Raw genomic sequence first — 21,766 nt, 5'->3', positions numbered from 1 at the left:
CTGGGAGGGAGGCTCGGGGGGAGCATTCAGGTTTTTTGTAAATTGTTTTGAACCTGTAGTTGAGGGCATACAGACCACCAAGGTAACACACATACACACACACACACACACAAATTCATGTAGCAGTTAGTGTGGGGGAATGGAGAAGCAAAGTAGGTGGTGAGGGAGAGAATGTGGACAGAGCTAGAGCGCTGTGTTGTTGCCTTTGATTCTGAAAATATTGCATTCTTGTGCCTCTGAAAGATAATGATTCCCTGCTTTTAAATGAGCTCGTGTGTTAATGAGCGTGCTAGCTTATAGGAGTTTCCTCAGTAATTGCATTTCTGAATTTCACAACTGAATGCCAATCTCTTAATCGAGCATTCCGGTTCAAAAATTAACATTTCATGCTTATTGTTTTCAATAGTTAGCTGAAGGCATTCACCAGACAGTCCAAGCTTGTATCTCTATAGGATTTAAGTCAGTTTTAAACAAAACAATAGGGGAAGAAGTCCTCCCCCCACCCCCAAAAATGTCCTTGTCCGCCTTGTGGTGGAAGACTTACCGATGCAGTTACTCTTTTGTTAATTAGTGGAACTGGCTGTGCAAGTCAACCACATGAACTTTTGCCTGCCAGAATAGGTGGGAATTTGCCGAATTCTAGTAGCTCTGCCCACTTTCCCTTTCCATCCAGACATCAAGGCATGGATTATCAGCTTAGTTTAAAAAAAAAAACAACAAAACAACCAACAACCAAATAAATAAATAAATGTGAAAAGATAGGAAGAAAGAGAGGGAGAGAAGGAGAGAGGTTGTTAGGGATATAGACCTTTACGCAGCACTTGAGCAAGACAAGTGTGCCTGTTTTTTCTACAGAGTACAGTTGACAAAAAGCGTGCCAGCCATCATGAGAGCAATGGCTTTGCCGGTCGCATTCACCTCTTGCCAGATCTCTTACAGCAAAGCCATTCCTCCTCCACTTCCTCCACCTCCTCCTCCCCATCCTCCAGCCAGCCGACACCCACCATGTCCCCACAGACACCCCAGGACAAGCTAACTACTAATGAGGTATGTCTTACACCACAGCTGGCTGCTTTTGTAGGGTTATAGCAGCATTGCCTAGTAGCTAGTTCGCAAAGGAACTCCAGCCAATCTCCCCTGCTTTTTTTTTTTTTTTTTCTGTCACCTTTATTCCCACCCCCCCAAATAACACATTTCAGTTCTGTGTAAGAAGCCCTTAACTCTGGAGCAGTCCCACGCCAAACTTGCCAGTTTACTATTTTTGCTTCCTCTTAGTGAGTCATTAATTGCATGGCATTCGTTTTAAACTAAACTCGACTACCGCATTTTTCAAGCCAATACTCTTTTATTTTTTAATTCTTTTTTTTTTTTATTCCGGGAGCAGGCTAATTGCAAGCAGTGCACCTCTTAAAAATTAGCGGTTAATTTTGGCTTTGTCAGTAAAGCCCGGGCTAGTGACTCCGCACGTATGAGGAGCTGCTTGTGGAAACTCACCCTTTGGGAGAGGAAGTGGCCGTGGAGGGATTTTGCTCTTTAAAGCTTGCCACGTGGGCTGGGTGAACAAATCAGGTGTAGCCCGGGCTAATGACTCCGCACGTATGAGGAGCTGCTTGTGGAAACTCACCCTTTGGGAGAGGAAGTGGCCGTGGAGGGATTTTGCTCTTTAAAGCTTGCCACGTGGGCTGGGTGAACAAATCAGGTGTAGCCCGGGCTAATGACTCCGCACGTATGAGGAGCTGCTTGTGGAAACTCACCCTTTGGGAGAGGAAGTGGCCGTGGAGGGATTTTGCTCTTTAAAGCTTGCCACGTGGGCTGGGTGAACAAATCAGGTGTTGCCCGGGAGGGTTGTAAAAGTCTGGGGTATCGTTGTTTTGGAGTAATGAGCAGGGGGAGAATCTTTGGATTTCTTCCAAGTATGTGTGTACTCTGAAAAGCAGCTGTGCAAAGATGACTTTTCTCCACCAGCGCTGGTTGTGTCCAGGTGGAGAAGCAAGGCTTTGCCATGGAGGAGGGGGAGGTCCCTCTTGGTGTCTTGGGCTGATGCCAGGATGGTACCTTCCCTTACCAAGTGCTGGTGGACAAGCCCAGTCCTTCACGTGTGTGTCACCTCCACCTCAGAGGAGGTGCACACGTGTGAACGAGGGACATCATTTCCCCCCTTACCAGCCCTAGCAGTAGGTGAGGAGCCCGGCTTGGTGGCTCCACTCCTGGCTGGGTGGCCAGCTGGGCTTGCTGTTTGAGAGCCCCTTTGTCTATGCAAGCAGGAGTGGTATGGGGGGGCAAAACTCAGTGAAAATAAGCTGCTGCTTCTCAGGGTAGAGCCCTCCCGCCATGTAGGCGTGCAAGTGCTGTGACCAAGGTTGCTGTGAGCTGGGTAGGCTAATGGCAATGCACGTGTTTACCACAGGATCAAAAATGCTTCTCAACCACATAGCAGGAGGGTGTGGGTAGGCTAATGGCAATGCACGTGTTTACCACAGGATCAAAAATGCTTCTCAACCACATAGCAGGGGGGTGGGTGGGAGGGTTTCCTCCTGGAAATTCAGTTGGCATAGTACTTAATTTTCAGCTATGCTTCATTGGTCTTTGATCTTTCTAAAAGCACACTCTTGTAGGTTCTGGAGATCAGTTGATTGATCCAGAGATACGCTTGCTCATTACTTTGATCTAAGCAACAAATAAGCAGGGTTCAGTTAACGCAGCTTGGGAAGTGGAGGATGTGGCAGTGGCTGGTGGTGAAAGGAGCCTTTCGGCATTGAGCTGTGCAGGAGGGTGATACGGTCCTAAGACCCATTGCTATCTTTTTCTGGAGAGAGTGGAGGCTTAGAAAGATCAGAGGTTCAAGATTAGTTGATGGTAACGAAGTGTCTCTTAATTATGTCTGCATAAAGCTGAGCAAAAACCCAGTACTGCTTGGTATAACTTACCCACATGCACGCCCTTTATATATATACTTTTTTTTTTTCACTTGTCCCATTCCGCTTCAGTATGCAATGTTGTCACTATAATACTAAACTGGCAAGGGTTTTTAAGTCGTTCCATTTCCACTTTTAACAGTTCATTGTTTCACTTGTCGTCTTCCTTTCTTTATGTTTTTTCCATGTTTAGACCACATAACTCAGCAAGCACCAGTGATTTTATCCACTACATATTCATAGCTTCATATCACCGTTTGCTACACCTTCCACACTAATGAGCCCCTTTGTTCGATACAGGTTTAATATGTTGCTTTGTCAAATAAAGGTGGAAGAACCTGCTGCAGCTTTCTGGCAAGAGGCTCAGGTTAAACAAAATAGGGAGAATGAAAAGCAGTAGACATTGAAACATAATCCATCGTAGAAGTAAACGCTTGATCCCAGATGGTTCTGATTTTGTTGCACGAGCCAAAAGATCAAACTTCATAATTAATTAAACTAGCTCACGTTAGGAGATGTTTCATAAATTCAAAAGTTGTAGGTAGTGGACAGCTTGCAGATAAGACAGTATACATACAATTAAGCAGATTTTTTTTTAAAAAGAGACATTCCCTCGCTTTGTGCCTGATTGTAGTGGCCAGCCCTAAAAATCTTTGCTAGCAAATGAGGTGACAGGGGTGATGATTTAGCTAATTACATTCCGCTGTAATGCCTGCATATGTATCTAGTTCAGGTGTGCTGCCTGCAGTGCATTGTGAATCTATAAAGGAAGTATAAAAGCTTGGGGAGGCTCTGTAGCATAATTCTGTAGTGACTAAAAAATGTTGGTTGTTGTTATCCGTGCTTTTTATTGTCATTAATATTAATAAAGTTGAAATTTACATTGCAGACTCAGTCCGCTAGTAACACACTCCAGAAACACAAATCTTCCTCCTCCTTTACACCTTTTATAGACCCCAGATTACTACAGATTTCTCCATCTAGTGGGACAACTGTGACTTCTGTGGGTAAGTAAAGTAGCTGAAGATGACAATTGAAAAAGGGTTCAGTGACTTCAGTGGCTCTTTAAAGTGCTTACAAATTTTACCATCATGCTTGTTATTTGATTTGCAATGGATTGCATAGTTTATTTCTTTTTCCATTTACATTTCTTACAAAAAGAAAGACTTGCTCAGTATTCTCAGTTACTGATTTAGGTTGTATGGTGTAAAGAATATATAGCCAGAATTTAGCACTTGAGGGATATTACATGCATTTTACTTTTCTTTTTTTCAGTAGGCTTTTCTAGTGAAGCAATGAGATCAGAGGCAATAAGGCAAGACCCGACGCGGAAAGGATCAGTTGTCAATGTGAATCCCACGAATACGCGGCCACAGAGCGATACCCCAGAGATTCGCAAATACAAGAAGAGATTCAATTCTGAGATACTCTGTGCTGCCTTATGGGGTAATGCAAACCTGTTCCTCCCTTGCCTCCTCCACTTCTAAAGTGCAGACGTGCCAGTATGAGCTTACGGTCTTCAAGAATGTACCTCTGAAACCTGAGTTGTTTCTCTTCGTTTCTTCAATGCTTCTTTACATCTTTTTGTTGCAAGAGCTGATTATGATTATTACAATTATGATTCTTATTATTATGCTGCTTCTGCTTTGATATAATTTCCCACTCCTGTATATGCACTTCTGATGGCACAGTTCAGGCTTCATTCAGCTGATCGGGGTGTCCTTTTCTCTCTCTAGCCCCTGTTAGTACATCTCTTGCAACGTTCAGGAACTTGTGGTCATCTTTGCATTGTACACCTGGTGCACATAGGGCATTCCATCTGAAAAATAATCATCTTCTTGAGCCTTTTGCTAATTTACTGTTGCAGAGCTTGATTAAGATGTGTTTCGTAAGATGGCTTTCCACCTCAGTCATCAGTTTATGTAGGAAGGAAGAGGGAAACGAGAAGGGTAGGAGCAGCATTTTCCAGGGTGAGATTGTGGCTTGGTTTCGTTAAGAGTGGTTAGTGCAGGGAGAAGCTGGGTATGGGGTGTCAGCTGACCAAGTGTGTCTGGCCGCCTTGTCACAAGGGATAATTTGTCAGTGTCAGACAATTAGTCAGGATCCCGTACTGGTGAAAGGGCTTGTTGCCTACTACAATGCGGAATCGCTGCTGCAACACCCAGTGAAAGCTTTTCTCTGCTGTGTCATTTCTTTCTTGGCCAGAATCTATGGGGCCACCTGATTTTTTTCCTTATCTAGATGATGATGCTTGTGTATATTACGAACATATTTATCTAGTATCCCTAATATTAACAGATTGTAAATGCACATGCATGTCATTTTAAAAACTAAGAAGAGTGTTGGCCATTCCCTCGAGTCACATGATGATTGTATAGGTAATACACTGCACTTTTCTTATATTTCCAGAGCTCTTTCCAAGGCTTTAGTTCTCCTTTGGGGTTATTTCCAGCATTTGTTGTTTCTCAGAACAGCACTGTTGTCCTATCCTTCTTGCCTGCAAAGCCATGTCAATTAAATAGCTCTCCGACACCTTATCTTCCTGTCTGTTCTTCTGATGTTTCCTTTATTTCCAGAATTGACCAGTAAGAATTTTTACCCCAGTGCTATTTCTGCACGTATTCATATGAATAATTCTTTGATAAAATGAAGACTTGTGTGGATGAAGACTTTCAGGCTGTGAGAGGGAGAAGGCAGAGAGAAATCGTATGGGATCAGTAAAGATGACTCATAATTTCTCTGATCTGCCTTGTTTTGCCAGTAGCAATTTGTGTTAATGGTTTTATATTTCTTTGATCTATGTGTCTGACTGTTATGGTGATTTAAAGTATAGGTGTAAAATCCTAGAGGAGTTTTACAGCTGTAACAAAGCACTTCCTTGTTGAACATTTAGGGCCCAATCGATGGTGATGCAAGCTGGTACATATGCTTGTTTCTTGATAAGGTTTAGCTTCCTTTACCCTTAAGCAAATTAAGCCATTTCGTGGTGAAGTTTCTTATTCAAAAAGAGCGGGGCTTGCTTTGCTTTGCCTTGCCTTTACCAGTGGTAATGCCATAGTACCTGGCAGGTTGCAGATCGCATTAGGTCAATGATGCTGTTTCTTCTGATTCTGAGTGGTGAAAGTCAGTGTTAATGACGTGGATGCACAAGCACACATTTTTACACCCAGCCCGTATTTTTCCAGGAGGCGTTCCCATTTGTTTGAAAAGCCAGAACTGCTTAATTGTAGGGTGGTGGTAGAAGAGCTTGGCTGGCTGTGAATAAAGGCAGCGCCTGCATTTTAAAATACAGACACTGCTCGCCACCAGCGTACTGCCTCATTAGCTTCATCTGGCCTGTATCAGGAACAGTGTGGCGAGTAGGGCCCCAGAGGTGATTGTCCCCCTGTACTCGGCACTGGTGAGGCCCCACCTCGAGTACTGTGTCCAGTTTTGGGCTCCCTATCATAAAAAAGACATTGAGGTGCTGGAGCGGGTCCAGAGAAGGGCAACGAAGCTGGTGAGGGGTCTGGAGCACAAGTCTTATGAGGAGAGGCTGAGGGAGCTGGGGTTGCTCAGCCTGGAGAAGAGGAGGCTGAGGGGAGACCTTATTGCTCTCTACAACTACCTGAAAGGAAGGTGTAGAGAGGTGGGGGTCTCAAGTCACAGGTGACAGGACTATAGGAAATGGCCTCAAGTTACGCCAGGGGAGGGTCAGGCTGGATATTAGGAAAAATTTTGTCACCAAAAGGGTTATCAGACATTGGAATGGGCTGCCCAGGGAGGTGGTTGAGGCACCATCCCTGGAGGTGTTCAAAAGACAGGTTGATGTAGTGCTGGGAGGTATGGTTTAGTGATGGTGATGCTTCTTGTTTGTTGTGTGGGTGTCTGTTTTTGTCAGTTAGGTTGACGGTTGGACAAGATGATCTTTAAGGTCCCTTCCAACCTAGAAGATTCTGTAATCTCAAAATGCACATAGCTAAGGGAAGGGGACGGGCGTGCGTGTAAACTGCTCCACAAGGGTGGCAGAGGAGGCGGCGATGGAGGTGGGAGCCATCGGGCCCTGGTGCACAGAGGTGAAGGGACTGTGAGGTGGTGGTTTGCATGTGGCTTTGTTTGAGCTGTAATCCTTGCTGAAAAAAACCAACAAAACAACCCAGAAAACCATGTGTGGAAGCTGAATCGCTGACAGTCAACGTGTCCTGGGTCTGCAGGCCAGAGACAGAGCGCCAGGCGCTTCCTCTCGGCTGGTTTGGTGCTGCTGCAGCCTGCGCGCAGCCCTGCCTCGCTGCGTGCCTCACTCTCCCTGCTTCCTCCCACCCCTTCCCAGTCTGAGGATGCCTTCCCGTATGAGAGATGGGTGGATTTGAAATGCCCCCGGGGACCGTGGGACAGAAGGCAGACCCAGGTAGGAGATGCAGAGGCAGGAGGAGGTCAGGAAGGAGGTGTCAGCAGCTGAAGGAGAGCCCAGGAAGGCTGCTGGTCCTCTCCCAAGGCAGGCTCTGTGCCTGCTGGCATCTGTGGGCTCTCTGGCCTGGAGGAGGCAGAGGAGTGGCAGAGCAGCAAATCTCAGCAAAGAGACCTGATGGTTTATGGGAACTGCTGGTTTCCTCACTGAAAAGACAAGGCGGAAAATGGGGATGCGTGATGGTTTCTGAGCTCTCCATGGGCTATGTCTGTTTTTCTCATCCAGCTAGAGGCTTTTCACGGTGCCCCCCAGCACCAGCAGCTCAGGTCCCTTTCCCATCATTACCTCCTCCTGGCTGCTGCCCTGGTCCCCCTCTAACACTCGGTCCCCTTCAGGAGACACCTCCTGTCCCCTGGGTCAGGGTGAACATGCCCTCTGTTTTGTAAACTACTCCCATGGCTGGTAGCCAGGGTGGTGTTTAGGTAGCGTTCCTCATCCTTGTGAGTAATGCCCATTTTCAGTACTGGGAGAAGGCATGTGACTGCTATAGGTGCAGACCACAGTGAGGTATAGACTCCTGGGCCCCCATGCTGCATTAGAAAAGGTCCATTATGGGATCAGTCCAGTTGAGCATCCACTGGCACCAGTATAGTTATATCTGGGGATTAATTGTCTGACTAGGGATTAAGACCGTTAAGCAATATAGCTATGATCATCTTGTGTCAGTTTGGCTTTTCTTATTTCATTATTTTACTATGCTTAAGGATGACAAATTTTACATTGGGATTGCAACATGGAAGTCTAATAAAGTGAGTCAAGCATTTGGTTTGGTTTCCATTCCCTGTATCTGGCCTGTCTCTGCACAGTTTGTGGGGTCCTAGACTGAAACACTGTTGCAAATAAATAGTCATGAAATTTAAGAGTGATAATATATTAATAGAGTTGTGAAACCTGGCCTCATATGTATATATTTATTACTAAATAATGTAATTTATTTTATATACTAAAGTTTTGTGGACCCTTGGAAAGCATTCCAGTGGATGTATGGACCTTTGTAGAGAGAAACTGGCCTACTGACTTCTCTCATCTCTATTGGCTTGATCTTTAGGAGAAATCTGTGGATACACAAAGTTATTGTAATTCCTCTAGTTTTAACATTCTGATGGAAAAGATTGCTGGGAAGCTGAGGACCAACCCCGTGTCTATCCTTTTTTGAGAGGGCTGCACCACAATCTGTTTCTCCCAGTGGAGCCCAAGCCTCTACCACTGCTTTTTTGCGATGTCCTTGTCAAGAGCATGCTTTTAACCAGCCCCTCTACCAATAGCTAATACATCTTCAGAATACAGAAGCTTAGGTACCTCTTTGTTCTTCACTCCTCCTCCAACTTTAGCATCCCCTTTTTTTTGGTTACTGGTGCATTAGAAGGCTCTCTGTGGTCTACCAGTCTCTCGCTCTCTTGAATGCTGCAGTTTGGTGTCACTAGTCACTGCGGGCAAGTAATGTAGACAGTCTCTTCATCTCAAGACTTTTTAGGCTGCAGGCAGCTGAGACCCAACCAGCAGTGCTTAGACCTGCTTGAAACAAGACAGTTGCCATATCAAGTATCAGTTCATCAGAATATGTGGAAAATCTGCCTACTAACTTGGATCTCTGTTTTTCTTTCTTCTAGGAGTGAACTTGTTAGTGGGCACTGAAAGTGGTCTGATGCTGCTAGACAGAAGTGGTCAGGGGAAGGTTTATCCGCTCATCAATCGAAGACGATTCCAGCAAATGGATGTACTTGAAGGGCTGAATGTCTTGGTGACAATTTCTGGTAAAGTTAATTTTTCAACTTGATATATTCCCCCTTTTGGCAGAATGCTTTTCTTGGCAGCGTGTGTGTTGAGGGGGAAGTCCTGACTTGACTGTAGTCAGTGGGTTTTCCATCATTTCACCTCCCTGAGTCTACAGTTTGTTTCTGCAAGTGAATCATTTTCCACGCAACACCCTGTGCCTGCTTTACCCCCTGTCCTTCCTCCTGTGGGGTGACCTTTAAAAGTGCTGCACGGGTTTGGGGGAAATGGCTGGCTTTGTTCAGTGTTTGGGAACTGTAAGTTAATGTTCTGTGAAGTTTGTAAAAATGCCACTCTTTCCCTCTGACATGATTACTTTCAACCTGCCTTTTTCGAACTCAAACATGGATTTGCTGCTTGGCTTTAAAGACATCTTGTGTGTTAAAATCTGTAGAGTGGGAAATGTTTTTGCGGAGTAGAGAAATCAAAGTGGTGTGGAGTGAGTGTGTACGCAAGTGAGGGGGGAGTACGTGATGTGGAAATTAGCCGTGTGAGAAGGCAGATTGGTGCAGCTTTTGGCCCTTTGTCTCTCACTGGGTGCAACTGCAAAGCAATGGGAGATGAAGGCTGGTGGTGATTGTTGTGTTTGTTTTGTATGTGCCGATGAAAAATGTGTTTTATGAAGCTGGAGGTTCCAGGCTCTTTGGCTCCAGAGAGTTACTGCATAAAGTTACCCTGCTGTTAAACAGCTTGATGTGGTGCACTGTTAATCTTTCTTCACAGGTGTCCTTCAGCCATTTACCTTTCCTTTTGTTTTAGTACATTTGTGAAATCAGCCTTTGCTATGCTGCACATACGTGACAGGGGGAGGATGTTAAATGAGGTTTCTCACAGTGCCCACTGTGTCATTGTTCAGAGCCACCCAAAATTTTGTTGAGACTCCAGAGCCCCTCTGACTCCAGTGGAGAAGCTCTCTGGCTCTCCAACCACTTGTGCAAAAGGACATATGCCTAGACAATTTAATGCATTAGTGTTGTTATGCTACTCCAGGTCCAAAGAACCGTGCCCATGCTGTTGTTGTCAACATGGGACTTTGTTTCTGTCTAGAACAATCGTATTTTATCGGCTTGTTGCTTTGCTGCATTCTCAGCTAGAACTACGCTGTGAAATCTTTAAAAAGAAAAGATGAGTCAAGGGAGGTTTAAAAAAACCACAACCTGCTGTGTGTTCTTTTGATGTCTAATGCTGTATGTTCAAATGTAAGCTTTTTGAGAAGCACAATTTGATAGAGTTTATTCTATAATAGATCTTATAAACAAAAATACTGTTTAATCCAGCTTGTGTAAAATCTGTTGGTTTGAAGCATACCCTACACAGACGACGATTGTCTTTGATTGAATCTTGTGTGTAATTGTTTTAGGTTTATTTACGTTTGAGTCAGTCACCATCGGAGTGCCCTGACACATCCGTTTTCTTTGTTTCCTTCAAAACTATTGCTTCCTCTGTGGAGACACGCTACATTAACCCTTAAGAAATCAGCTGATCTTTGACTGGTTTATGCCTTCGTCTCTGTCCCATCTGCTGTGTTTTATGGGAGGTTATTGGGGTACAAGGCAGGAAAGAGCCATCCCTGACTGCCGAGAGGCCGGGCAGGGGGAGCAGCCGTGGTGACACCATGATGCTTTTATGCTCAGGCTCCCCTTTACCTTCCTGTTCCAGCTTCTGCGCTGCAGCGCTCAACTGAAGCTACCCTCATGCTGGACTTCTCTCAGTGTCTTTTTGCTTATAGTGAGTTGCTCCACCTCTCCAGGCAAACTGGGAACACTGGCACGGGGATGTGCTGCTGCAGATGGTGCGTTTTGGCAGCATGGTTACGGTGCTGCCCCCGGGCTTTGTCCCAGGACTGCTACTGCTCTGCTGTGAGCATTCTTCAGCTCCCTGCCGTGCTCTCAGCCACGTGTTCCCTCCACTTTTTTGGGAAGTGATGTGCTGTGAGACTGTGAGCTTCTACAGCTGCTACAAGAAAGCTTTGCAGGTCAAAGCAGAGTGGTTAATTGGTTCTCCAGTTCATACTGTTGGGAGGCACAAACGTAGTTTCGGCTGCTCGAGTAATACAGTGCTGAGAGTCATAAAAATGCTGGAGGAGAGGGAGCAGTAACGTGCACACAGAACACGCTCTGCTTGTGGCTCCCTCGGGGATTTGCCAGCCCAATGGGCTGATGGTGGCGCTCAGGAAAGGAGGGAGGGATAACAGAGTAGAAGAACTGGTTGGAATCTGCCTGCTTAATAATTAAAGAACACAACGACAATAAAAACAAAAACTCAATATGGGAAAAGGAACTTTGCATTTGAAACTAAGTCTGTGGGATAATCAGAGCCAGGAGTCCTCATGTAAGTCTCTGGCTGATCAGTTCATTTGATGGCTGGATCAGGGTTTTCTTTTTTATTTCATGACCATAACGATTAGACCAAAAAAACCCAAACCAACCTGTTTAAACTGACTGGTAGAGATTTACAAGCAGAAGGATCACTCCCAATAGGAACATTAAGAGCGGCATAACTTGTTGAAATACACTCCTAGCCGTGTTTATATAACTAACCAGTCCTGCTCTTTTCATGTCAGGCTGCTGAAAGGCAGAGGAATTTCCTGTCTTGTGACTTTCCTTGTAGTCTAGACACTAAAACACAATGGGAACACACTTGAGATATTTTTCTCTTCTTGTTTTGAAAAATGTTTCTGGTTGGAGAGAAATATCACACATCATGTGAACCAAAAAAAAAAAAAAAGTAAAAAAAATTAGCCACGTGCTGGGAAGTTCCCATGTGTGCTATTTATTCTGAGTCTTCAAGTTTGACTAAGCTACTGGGGAAGCTAAAGCCATGGAAATAATTTGAGAGAGAATTTGTCTCCCGGTGGACAGGGACTTCTGATGGTTCTAAAAACACGTGGTGCATTGTACTGACCTTGAGCCCTCTGAGCTCTTCCTTGCCCAGAACTGCAGTGAATTCTTCTCTGGACTATGTTCCCTATTTTTCAGTGTTTCTAAAAGGGCCCTTGTGGCTGTTGTTTGCATGGGAGGACCATTCCTTGGTCAGATGTGAGACTTCTGGGAATATTGTTTCCCGCTCTAGTCCCTTTTCCAAATCTTTAGAAAGCAATAGGAGTGGTGGGGATTTATCCCTTTATGACACATCGCTTAGTAAATATGAAGTCAGACAATAAATCAGGGTGCTCATTTACTGCCAAATCTGCTGTCACATTTGTAGCGGGGATAAACAAAGGATAGTGCAATGTTGCTTCAGATTTCATTTCATGCCATCAGAGCAGAGGGGCTTTTAAAATTAAATAGTAGTTCCGGTATTTGAAAATGGGTCTCCAATTCCACTTCATATTTAAGCTCAGAGAGCAGATTTTTGACTTTGAAACCTCTTTTCCTCCTGCCCTTCCCCATCCAAGCAATCATAAAAAGATCTTTTAGACTGTGCCTCTTTGTAGTGGAACAGCTTGTGGCACTGGAGTCCATGGAGCAGCCTGTTTGCAAGCTGTCCTTCCCCAGCCCCTGCAGCTCCTTTTCCCTCTGTTAGGGGATCCCCTGTGCCAGGAGGGACACCAGTGTGGGGCTGGTCAGGCACAGCAGGATGGTCTCAGTGCTCAGGCTTCATGTCCTGCTGCAACGGGTATCCCCTGATGCTGGTCACCTATCCCTGTCTCTGCAATGAAGAGCCAGGCATCATGTAAAAATATAAAAGACAAATTAAAGACATTAGCTAAACTCTATAGCTAGATCTGGCAGGCAGGCTTCTAGGTGGACCACTTTCTGGACCACTGTGTCACTTGGCCAGCCTGGCACTGCCTGCAGTGTCTTCTTCTCAGCATCAAGTGCCATGAAACACTGTTTGCAGTCACCTGACTGCATCGTGGCTGGTGAAGCACTGTCATGGAGCTACTCCACTCACAAGTTGGGTTCCTGAAAGCATCTCTTCTTTCCTTTCCTTGCACAGAGACTTCACGGAGCCTTACTAAATGGCTCCTAATCAAAGCAGGGGTGACCTCTCATCCCCGCCTCCACCTTCATCTGTGGGACTGTAGTGGCTTTGAGCAGCAGAGCAGCTGGAGGAAGGAGGATGCAAAGCTTTGAGTACGGGCATTTAGGGCCACCTTCTCGCTAGTTCAGCAAACGCTTTGTAGTCCATTAGTTGTTAAAGAATCACTGATAAAGTTTATCATGAACCTTGCTCTGCATTCAAAGAGGCCTGCTCCCACTGAGAGTTAAGAGTCTGAGCTGCATTTTGATGACAGTGGCAGATGCATTGTCAGTTGAAGATAGGGCAGCCTGGGCAAGTAGATTCTCTCACCTGTGGAGAAGCAGCACCTATTGCAGTTTCTGTGTGCGGCCTGATAAGTATTAACAGCCCTTGCAGTGCAGGGGAAGGGCTGCTGACAAAGCAGTCGTCAGCTTTTAGCAAGTGGATGAAGTTTGCACAAGCTGTGTGAAATTCTCTCACTGCCATTTTGAATATTGTACATTTTTCTTTACAAGACAACTGGTGTAAAGAGGTTCAATAATGAAATTGTTTAGTGCCGTTGTCTGGTGTGCTTTTCCACCAGAGGAATAATGAACAATTTTAATAAAACGTGACCAGTTTGTGTCTCCGAGGATGATACGAGGGATGGAAATGTACTGCTCACTAACTGGGAAGAATTTGTAAAACACATTTCATCACCATATTCTTCCTTCTTTCAAACCAGTCCTACTCTCTTCTGATAGCTGTATAGATAATTTCAAGCCTCTAATTCCATCCTGCTGGTCTCCTACAGCTTTGTACAAAAAAGAGCCATTCTGACTCAGCTGTGTATCTTTTTTTTATCGGTGCATGACTCTCTGGTGCTTTTGTTGTGGGAGTATAACCCTTTTCTAATAAAAGTTGTTCACGTCCTGAGAACCAGACAACCGAAGAGCTGTTCCCTTGAGTTCGTCATGTTACGTTCATGTGGTCTCTGTCATCGATTATCGGGAAAGCATGTGTTTGGGTGGAGTCTGGAGTAAAGCTGTTGTGGATGTAAAAACTGAAGGAGATCTCTGTGGTTGTGGCAGTTTCTTCTTCATTTTGCTTTGGTTTGCTCTGCAGAGCTTTCTGTTTGCTTTGTCAGGGTTGTTTGGTGGGTTTTTTTTTCACTTATCTTCCTATGGAGATAAACCTATCTTTTTCATTTTGTGGCTAGGTAAGAAGAACAAGTTGCGAGTTTACTATTTGTCCTGGTTAAGAAATAAGATCCTTCACAATGACCCAGAAGTAGAAAAGAAACAGGGCTGGACAACGGTGGGAGACTTGGAAGGCTGTGTGCACTATAAAGTTGGTGAGTAGCGAATGCAGTAATGAAATTGTGGGATTAAAAGCTGGCTAAGAAAGGGAACTGCAGTGCATGTAGTCTTCAACCTGGGTTTAAGGTTTGGGTTTATTTCTAGCAATCTTTTCTATCCCTCAGGGTGAACTCTTCTGGCAAAGCACCAGAAGAGATGGCAAGCTACTGGGTTAAACTGGATATGGGAGAGGTTTTGTGATGGGATACTGGGCTGTGAACTGGAGTGGGTGCAAATCCCCATCTGTCCCCTTGCCATAGTGGATTCAACTTCCAGAAGAGTGCTAATATGGACAGTGAGGGCTGATGACTTTTCACCACTTCTGTTAGACCCTTTAGGTAACAGAGGGACTCTTGTCAACCAGCAGCTGTTCTCTTTACCAACAGGTTTCCCTTTTTACCATAGTTTTACCATAACGAAATCACATGTTGGAGTGGAGTGAAAATAAATTCCTCTTTAATGTACATTTTCAGGACTAGGAGAAAAAAAAAGAAAAGTAAAAAAAGAAAAAAAAAAAAAAAAGAGAGTGGGAGGAGAAAGCATACCCAGCTAGTGCACGAGCTTTGGGGAGGCATCTGGGAACAGAAGCATATGTTTAACTTCAAGATGATTCATTGATTCCCCTTAGCTACTGAAATTTCCTAATGCCGTCTCAGAGCCGTTGCAGTACAGTTACAGGATGAAGTGTGTTTTCACTGGGCAGGTGCCTTTTGAGTGGTTTTAAGTCATATAAATGGATTTGGCTGTAGAAACTTCCACCAAAACTAGTGAAAGACATGCAGCGTTCTGTTGTCAGCAAAGTATGCAGTGAGCCTGCTGCCCTGCAGGTGGGGATATGAACCAAGAGCTCTTTCTTCTGCTTCAGTGTCATGATGCATCTTAACAGCCCCTCGATGTTGCCTTTGATTTGGTTTTCTGCTGAGAGCCAGCTCAGTTCCTTTCCAGCTGCGCCAGTCAATGTGGAGCAGCAGCAATCGGACTGAGCTCGGTCTCCTTCTGTCACGCGTGTGCTCTTGGACAAACCTGCTGGTGGGGTGTAATCAATAACCGTGGCAGTAAGTGCATGCTGAACCAGGAGTTTAACCCCCAAACCAATTAATAATGTGCTTCTCTGGTATCGTACCCCAGGGTGTCAGCAGCATAATGAAGTGGCCTGTTAACAATACTTTAATAGCTATTGAAAGGAGGCTTTCCAGCAGGGAAGCCTGTGAAACAAAGAGCATTCTCTTCCAGATGAAGAGGGGTTTGTTACCCTGGGCTGCAGCCTGGCACTGAACTTCCCTCTGAACCATAGATGACTTCTTCAGGTAGTGAGAGGCCTCTTTGACAGCTGAGCTTCAGTTACCAAGAAGGATGAGCGCTGCTAATACCGGGCTCGCAGTCTGGAGGCTGCCACCGAGGCAGCTGGCACTGATCACTTCCTTGTCTCTTTGATGGAACAGGGGTCTCGGGCAGCAGGGTGAAGTGGTATTTATGGGTCTCCATTGCTTCAGGCAGTTTTTGGCTCCTCTAAATGATAAATTGCTCTTTTGAAACTCAAGATTTGGGTGAATTCCCAGATAGCACCCAGAGGAAAGAATGAGAATTATCAAAGGTCCCCTTTCACAGATAAGGTAGTTCTGTTCAACAACCCCCTCTTCCCCGAGAAAAAATTCCAAGAAGTCTTGTAAACTAGACAAGACTGAACAAAAGCTCTGTTTTTCAGTCACTACAGCTGTGGAGGTTGAGAGAGTTTCTTTTTTTTTGTCTGCTGAAAAAGTGTCAAGTCCCTTAACACTTACAGTTCAGTAGTCTTGATGCCCTACAGAGGAAAAAGGGAGCAAAGTAGTAGCTTTGTCCCCCTGTTGTCTACAAAGAGACAACAACTGCAGGCTTGTACAGTAGTAAGATATCTAAAGGGAATAAAAAAAGCATTTATCACTCCTGCCATGTTTCAAAATCATTTTTGGTTGGGAGATATAATGGCGGAAGGTGGAGGTGCACAGAATTACTCACTGTTTTGGAAAAGTGTCATCTTCCCCTAAAACTTGGGGTAAAGAGGTAGCAGAAACCTCCTGAGGCTTCTTGATGTTGTCCAAATAATGCTTTTCTTTTTTTTTTTTTTTTCCTCTTTTCCTCAAAAAAGAGTTTTTGAAGCAGGTTAACACTTCAACATTTGGAAGTCTCTGTGATCTATTTCTTCCCAAATCTTCCAAATCCTTCGCAAATGCAGATCCAGCAACACTTCTTGAATGGTCGTTTCTAGATTTTATCAGTCCCCTCCTGAAAACAGAAATAGCAAACAGAGATTATTTTTTTTTAATGATTAATTTAGCCAGCTGTTTGAATGTGGGAACAGAGATACATTCCAGAATTTGTGGATCAGCTATGTCGTGACACTCTATTTCTGATAAATGCTGTGGATTTTTTTTTTTCCAAATGAGTTACCTCAGGCTTTAGGAACAAAGGAAAGTGCTCCTCTATCAAACTTGACTTTTGCTTTTGAAATGGACTTGTTTCTTAACTTTTCATTTCAGTTCCCTTTTTCCCTTTCCTTTCCCCTGAGGGATTTTGCCATCATCTCAAAATACCACTGCCAGTGCTGTAACTGGAACTGCCAATGCACTCTGCCAGAGTCATAAGCTTCTTTTATTGGAAATGTCCATGTCTGAAAACCAATTTTCTTGTCTTAATGAGTAAGCGCTGTCTAATGTGAGGCCAAAAAAAAGGTGTAAATAAGAGTGTACTGACTAGGTAATTCGAAACATAGTGGTGGGTTCAGTTACTGATAAGAATTATGATTTTTTTGTGGCATAAATGTGTCAAGATACCTAATTACATTGAATTAGCAATCCTAAAATGCGGTGTTGTTAATGATCTCCAAATATATGTAAGTATGGAGAAATACTGTCATTTTCTGCTTTCCTGAAGTAATTGGAATGACTTTGAAATTGCTGCTGAATTTTTTTCTTGTTTTGTTTTAATTTCAGTAAAATATGAAAGAATCAAGTTCTTGGTAATTGCATTGAAGAGTTCTGTGGAAGTCTATGCATGGGCACCAAAGCCATACCATAAATTTATGGCCTTTAAGGTAACAGTATATTTTAGCCATACATAGGATTTTCTCATAGCTACTTGCAGTTACCCCTTTCACAAAAATGTTCCAGCATCTTATCGTGGCCATATTACAAGTTCTTTGGTAAATCCGCATTGAACTTTGTATTATATTTTAATTTAGGAGCTTATTTAGCTCAAAGATGCAGTACACTTAGAGCTCTAAATTGTAACTGAGCACAAACTAATAATCAAAATGACACAGATATCACAACTGTTTGTTTCGCCTTGCTATAAATAAAACATGAGGCAGAGAGAAGTGAACCAAGTCTAAATATCTTCATCTGAGCAGAACAAGTCATTAAGTGATACTCAGCATTGTTATGTTTTTGAATGCAGCAAGAATGAAATTAACTGGCTTGGCATGATTACCAAACTGATTAGCAGGCAATGTTACTGCTCCTTGTGCAAACTGAAGTAAACACTACGGGAGTGTCAAATTGCCCTGAACTTTGAGGAAAACAATTCTTATTAAAAAACAAACAGACTGAATAAAGTAAACCCCCACAGAAAATAGCTTACTGGTTGACTTGCACCAGGGTGCAGAGTAATCTGTCCTTGTCTGTGAGGGACATGTGGGCCTAACTGGTCTGGTGGATGAAGGCCAGAGGCGGGCAGGAAGAATTAACCCATACTTAGGTGCACTAGAGCGTATTTTTATAAAACTCACCATGGTTGTAAGCAGTAAAGTAAATCTCACTGATGGTTGTCTTACAGTCGTTTGGAGAACTGGTACATAAGCCATTGCTCGTGGATCTAACCGTAGAAGAGGGTCAGAGACTAAAAGTCATCTATGGCTCCTGCGCTGGCTTCCACGCCGTCGATGTGGATTCAGGATCGGTCTATGATATTTATTTACCAACACATGTAAGAGCTGCTGCTGGGGTGGCATTTTTTCTTTCTTTTCTGTGTCCTCCCCTACCCCTTCCTTTCTTCTGATGACCAACACATTGGGTTTTCCTCATATATCACCACTGCTAGCATGGTAAATTGGGTGGGGGGCGTCCAAGCAGATGTGGCCACCTGTGCTTAGGGGCTCGTGCCTTACTCTCATGGTCAGAATGTCTCCATGGTTGGGAGCTGCCCGCTCAGGCCTGACATGGGCCAACATGACTGTTTCAGGGGTAGCAGCTAAATGGCCAAGTGCATTGGAGAGGCTGCAGGGAAGGTGGTAGTACAAATGGCATGACAACCCACTGATGAGATTCAACAGGGTTAGCAAAGGCCAGGTGGCCTTAGCTCCCAAAGTTTCCTGTTATTCATTGCACACAGAGGTGGTGGATGGGCCCTCAGTGTGTGATGTACTTTCCCAAGCATCATTCACTACAAAGCAGAGGTCTGAGGTCTGCATCTGGGCTGCTTGCCCCAGGCTCCCTTTCTGTCCATGGAAAGAAATGGGTACTCCTGTAGGAGTTAATCAAGTTAATCTTTTTTGTTTTCAGATGTCTGCCTTAACATGGGAGCATTTGTGCCCTGAAGGTTTCCAGGTCTTTGTTGTCACTGTGTAAGGGTGTCCTAGCTTGGGGAGAGCAGGGCACTTCCAGAATGAATCCCTGACCTGTTGTCAGCCATAATCACAAATCACCCAATCTTTTCTCTGGGTGCAGGCTCTTTGGCATCAAAACAAAAGGCTTTCCTCTCCACTTTTGTCTCTGTAGATCCAGAGCAGTATCCAACCTCACGCAATCATCATTCTCCCAAACACGGATGGGATGGAGCTACTGGTCTGCTACGAGGATGAAGGAGTTTACGTCAACACGTATGGAAGGATCACCAAGGATGTGGTTCTGCAGTGGGGAGAAATGCCAACTTCAGTTGGTAGGTGCCTCGGCAGGACCAAATACAGCGTGCCCTTAGGGAGCCTGAGTGTGTTGCACGCAGGCAGAAGGAAGGTGCATCAGGGTTGACATCAGATTGAGAAGCAGCAGCAATGCTGTCATATTCCCAGAAAAGAGCTGCACAAAGTGGAGAGTAGTCACATGGATCTGTTCCGTGCTAAGTTTTTAAGAACAAAATCCAAACAAGCAAGTTGTGGAGTTCGGAAACAAAGAACTCACCAGGGCGTCTGTACACTGCTGCAGAATTTTTGCTAGACCTCCACAAAGTAGTGGAAACCTTTTAGTATAAAGACATGTCAGGTGGCAGATGGGTAAGCTATTAATATGGGTAATTATAGAGATAACATTCTGTGTATTTCATTTGACGTATTTACTTTAATTCACCTGCAGATTGCTCATCTGCCCTAGCGTGATAGTTCCCCCACATCTCTCCAATTCAAATTAAAGTAGTTTTGAGAGAGTAGTAAAATGAGCACAGATTTGTTACAGACGCAAGTACACACCAGGGGGTCCCCCCCTCACTGCCTGTGCTGCCGTATTTCAGTGCCGGGTGTAACATGGACTGTGGTCACACCTTCCTTTGGGGCAAATGCATTGGGTTTGTGTGCTTTGGAATGGATGTGTATATTAGGAAATTATTGCTGATAGCTGTTCCAGCAACGTGAACAATAATGGAGGAGGAAATTCAAAGAAGTTTCATGCACAGCATGTTCACTCCTGTGGTGATTAACTCTTGACTAGATCTAAAAGCAAGCAGAATTTATCAGCTGGCAAATTGCAGAGCCTTTGGGGACTGGAGAGCCTGTGAAGTAAATCTCACTGAGGCAGCCGACACCATCTGAATATCTCATTTGACAATTTTTAGAAGCTATTTGGCCCAGTCACCACTAGTGACAGATTTAAAAATAAATACATTTCCAGCATGATGATATATGCGATAATTTGATTTAATTTCACTGAAAATTAATGAGAAAAATTCTGTAAAAGGGAAGTGCTGCAAAATTAAATATTTTTTAATTTTACTTGCTAAAAACTATTGTTCTTCTTTTTATTTTTCTGTTAAGTATGCATGCAAATCAGAGGCAACAGCTTATTCTTCATTAAGTTCCCATATGTTATTTTTGGCAGCGTTCCGAAGACTATCCATCAAATTGCTTTTTGAATATACCTTTTCATAATGCTGGTGGCTTTCTCCTTTATTTGGTTTTTTTACTGCTATCAAGAACAGATTTTTTTTCCTCATGCTACTGCTAATCTGTTTCCCCCAGTGACACTCTTAAGGAAAAATGCTTGATTTTTTGCTTTCTTCATGCACAAAGAAAAGCAGTATGACAAATAATAGTGTTTTCACTTGGAGAGCTTAATATGAACCTCTTTTGAGATACACAGAATGCTTTTCAGACCAGTTGGCTTTCTCAAGGAGATTGTTGTTTTGAAGTATTACTCCTGTTAAAGGAGGCTAGTTCTTTTTTAAATTTTTTTTCTAGTTTCCCCTTTTCTTCTCTTTCTCCATTTTTGCTGACAAACTGCTTCAAGGAGGGGAAATAACACCATGGGACACAGGGCTGGTGCTGGGGACATACTGGAGTGGATGGATTTAGTCTTTTTAAACCTTGGGTTCTGCTTTCTCTTTGTCAACACCTAATTAGCCTGTCTCTTTGCCTGTGTAAAAACTCGGTGTTCCTTCCATTTAATTGAAGGCTGGAAGGTTCCTATTGTGTCATGAATGCTCAGGCAAGACATATATTACTAAGGTGGGAAACCCACGAGGAATTATTTTTAAAACATGTATTTTTAGGCTTCATGAAAACGTTGAAGACAGATATAGCACTCTGAACACGTGTGGAGTTTTAATAAGCACGTGCAGGCCATTTTTAACTCGAGTGCATCAGTATATTCCTCTGCTTTTCTCGTTCCTCCATGCTGCCCTCTCCCTGTCCTAATGGGCTGTGTGCTGTGTGTTTTCTTTCCAAAGCATACATCCGATCCAACCAGATTATGGGCTGGGGAGAAAAAGCTATTGAGATACGATCGGTGGAAACTGGACACTTGGACGGGGTGTTCATGCACAAAAGGGCACAAAGACTCAAGTTCTTATGCGAACGCAATGACAAGGTATAATTCCTCCCCTCCCTAATTTCTTGCCAAGATGGTAAACGTGTGCTTTAACTGGGTACTTCTTGGTGGGTTGACCCTGACCATCAGCCAGACACTCACCCAGCTTCTTGCTCGCTTCCCTCTCCCATGGCATGGGGAAAAAATAGAAGGAAGGTGAAAAGACCCATGGGTCAAGTTAAAGGCAGATCAATAAGGACCGGAAAAGCTGTGCATGCAAGCCAGGCAAAATAAGGAATTAATTCACAATGCTTGCTTGGGAAGACAAATGTTATCAACCGT

The 21,766-nt window shown here is 44.0% G+C and overlaps 1 protein-coding gene across 11 annotated transcripts in view; it reads left to right on the top strand.

Annotated features, from left to right (window-relative positions):
* The window catches only part of MAP4K4 (mitogen-activated protein kinase kinase kinase kinase 4), a 171,264-nt gene that overhangs the window by 145,730 nt on the left and 3,768 nt on the right, over positions 1–21,766 (top strand). For 6 of the 11 annotated variants that reach the window (XM_014957751.1, XM_014957755.1, XM_014957754.1 and 3 more), the window contains 9 exons: positions 856–1,047; positions 3,805–3,922; positions 4,191–4,361; positions 8,973–9,116; positions 14,300–14,434; positions 17,408–17,508; positions 18,249–18,398; positions 19,190–19,349; positions 21,345–21,484. In XM_014957751.1, coding sequence (XP_014813237.1) covers positions 856–1,047; positions 3,805–3,922; positions 4,191–4,361; positions 8,973–9,116; positions 14,300–14,434; positions 17,408–17,508; positions 18,249–18,398; positions 19,190–19,349; positions 21,345–21,484 — 1,311 coding nt within the window. The remainder of the gene's footprint in view (positions 1–855; positions 1,048–3,804; positions 3,923–4,190; positions 4,362–8,972; positions 9,117–14,299; positions 14,435–17,407; positions 17,509–18,248; positions 18,399–19,189; positions 19,350–21,344; positions 21,485–21,766) is intronic. The other 5 variants (XM_014957757.1, XM_014957756.1, XM_014957752.1 and 2 more) reach the window with 3 other exon arrangements.

Source organism: Calidris pugnax, unplaced genomic scaffold (genome assembly GCF_001431845.1).
Source record: "Calidris pugnax isolate Ruff unplaced genomic scaffold, ASM143184v1 scaffold303, whole genome shotgun sequence".
Lineage (NCBI taxonomy): Eukaryota > Metazoa > Chordata > Aves > Charadriiformes > Scolopacidae > Calidris > Calidris pugnax.
Note: the sequence above shows the minus strand (reverse complement) of the source record. Positions and strands in the feature narration are given on the sequence as shown.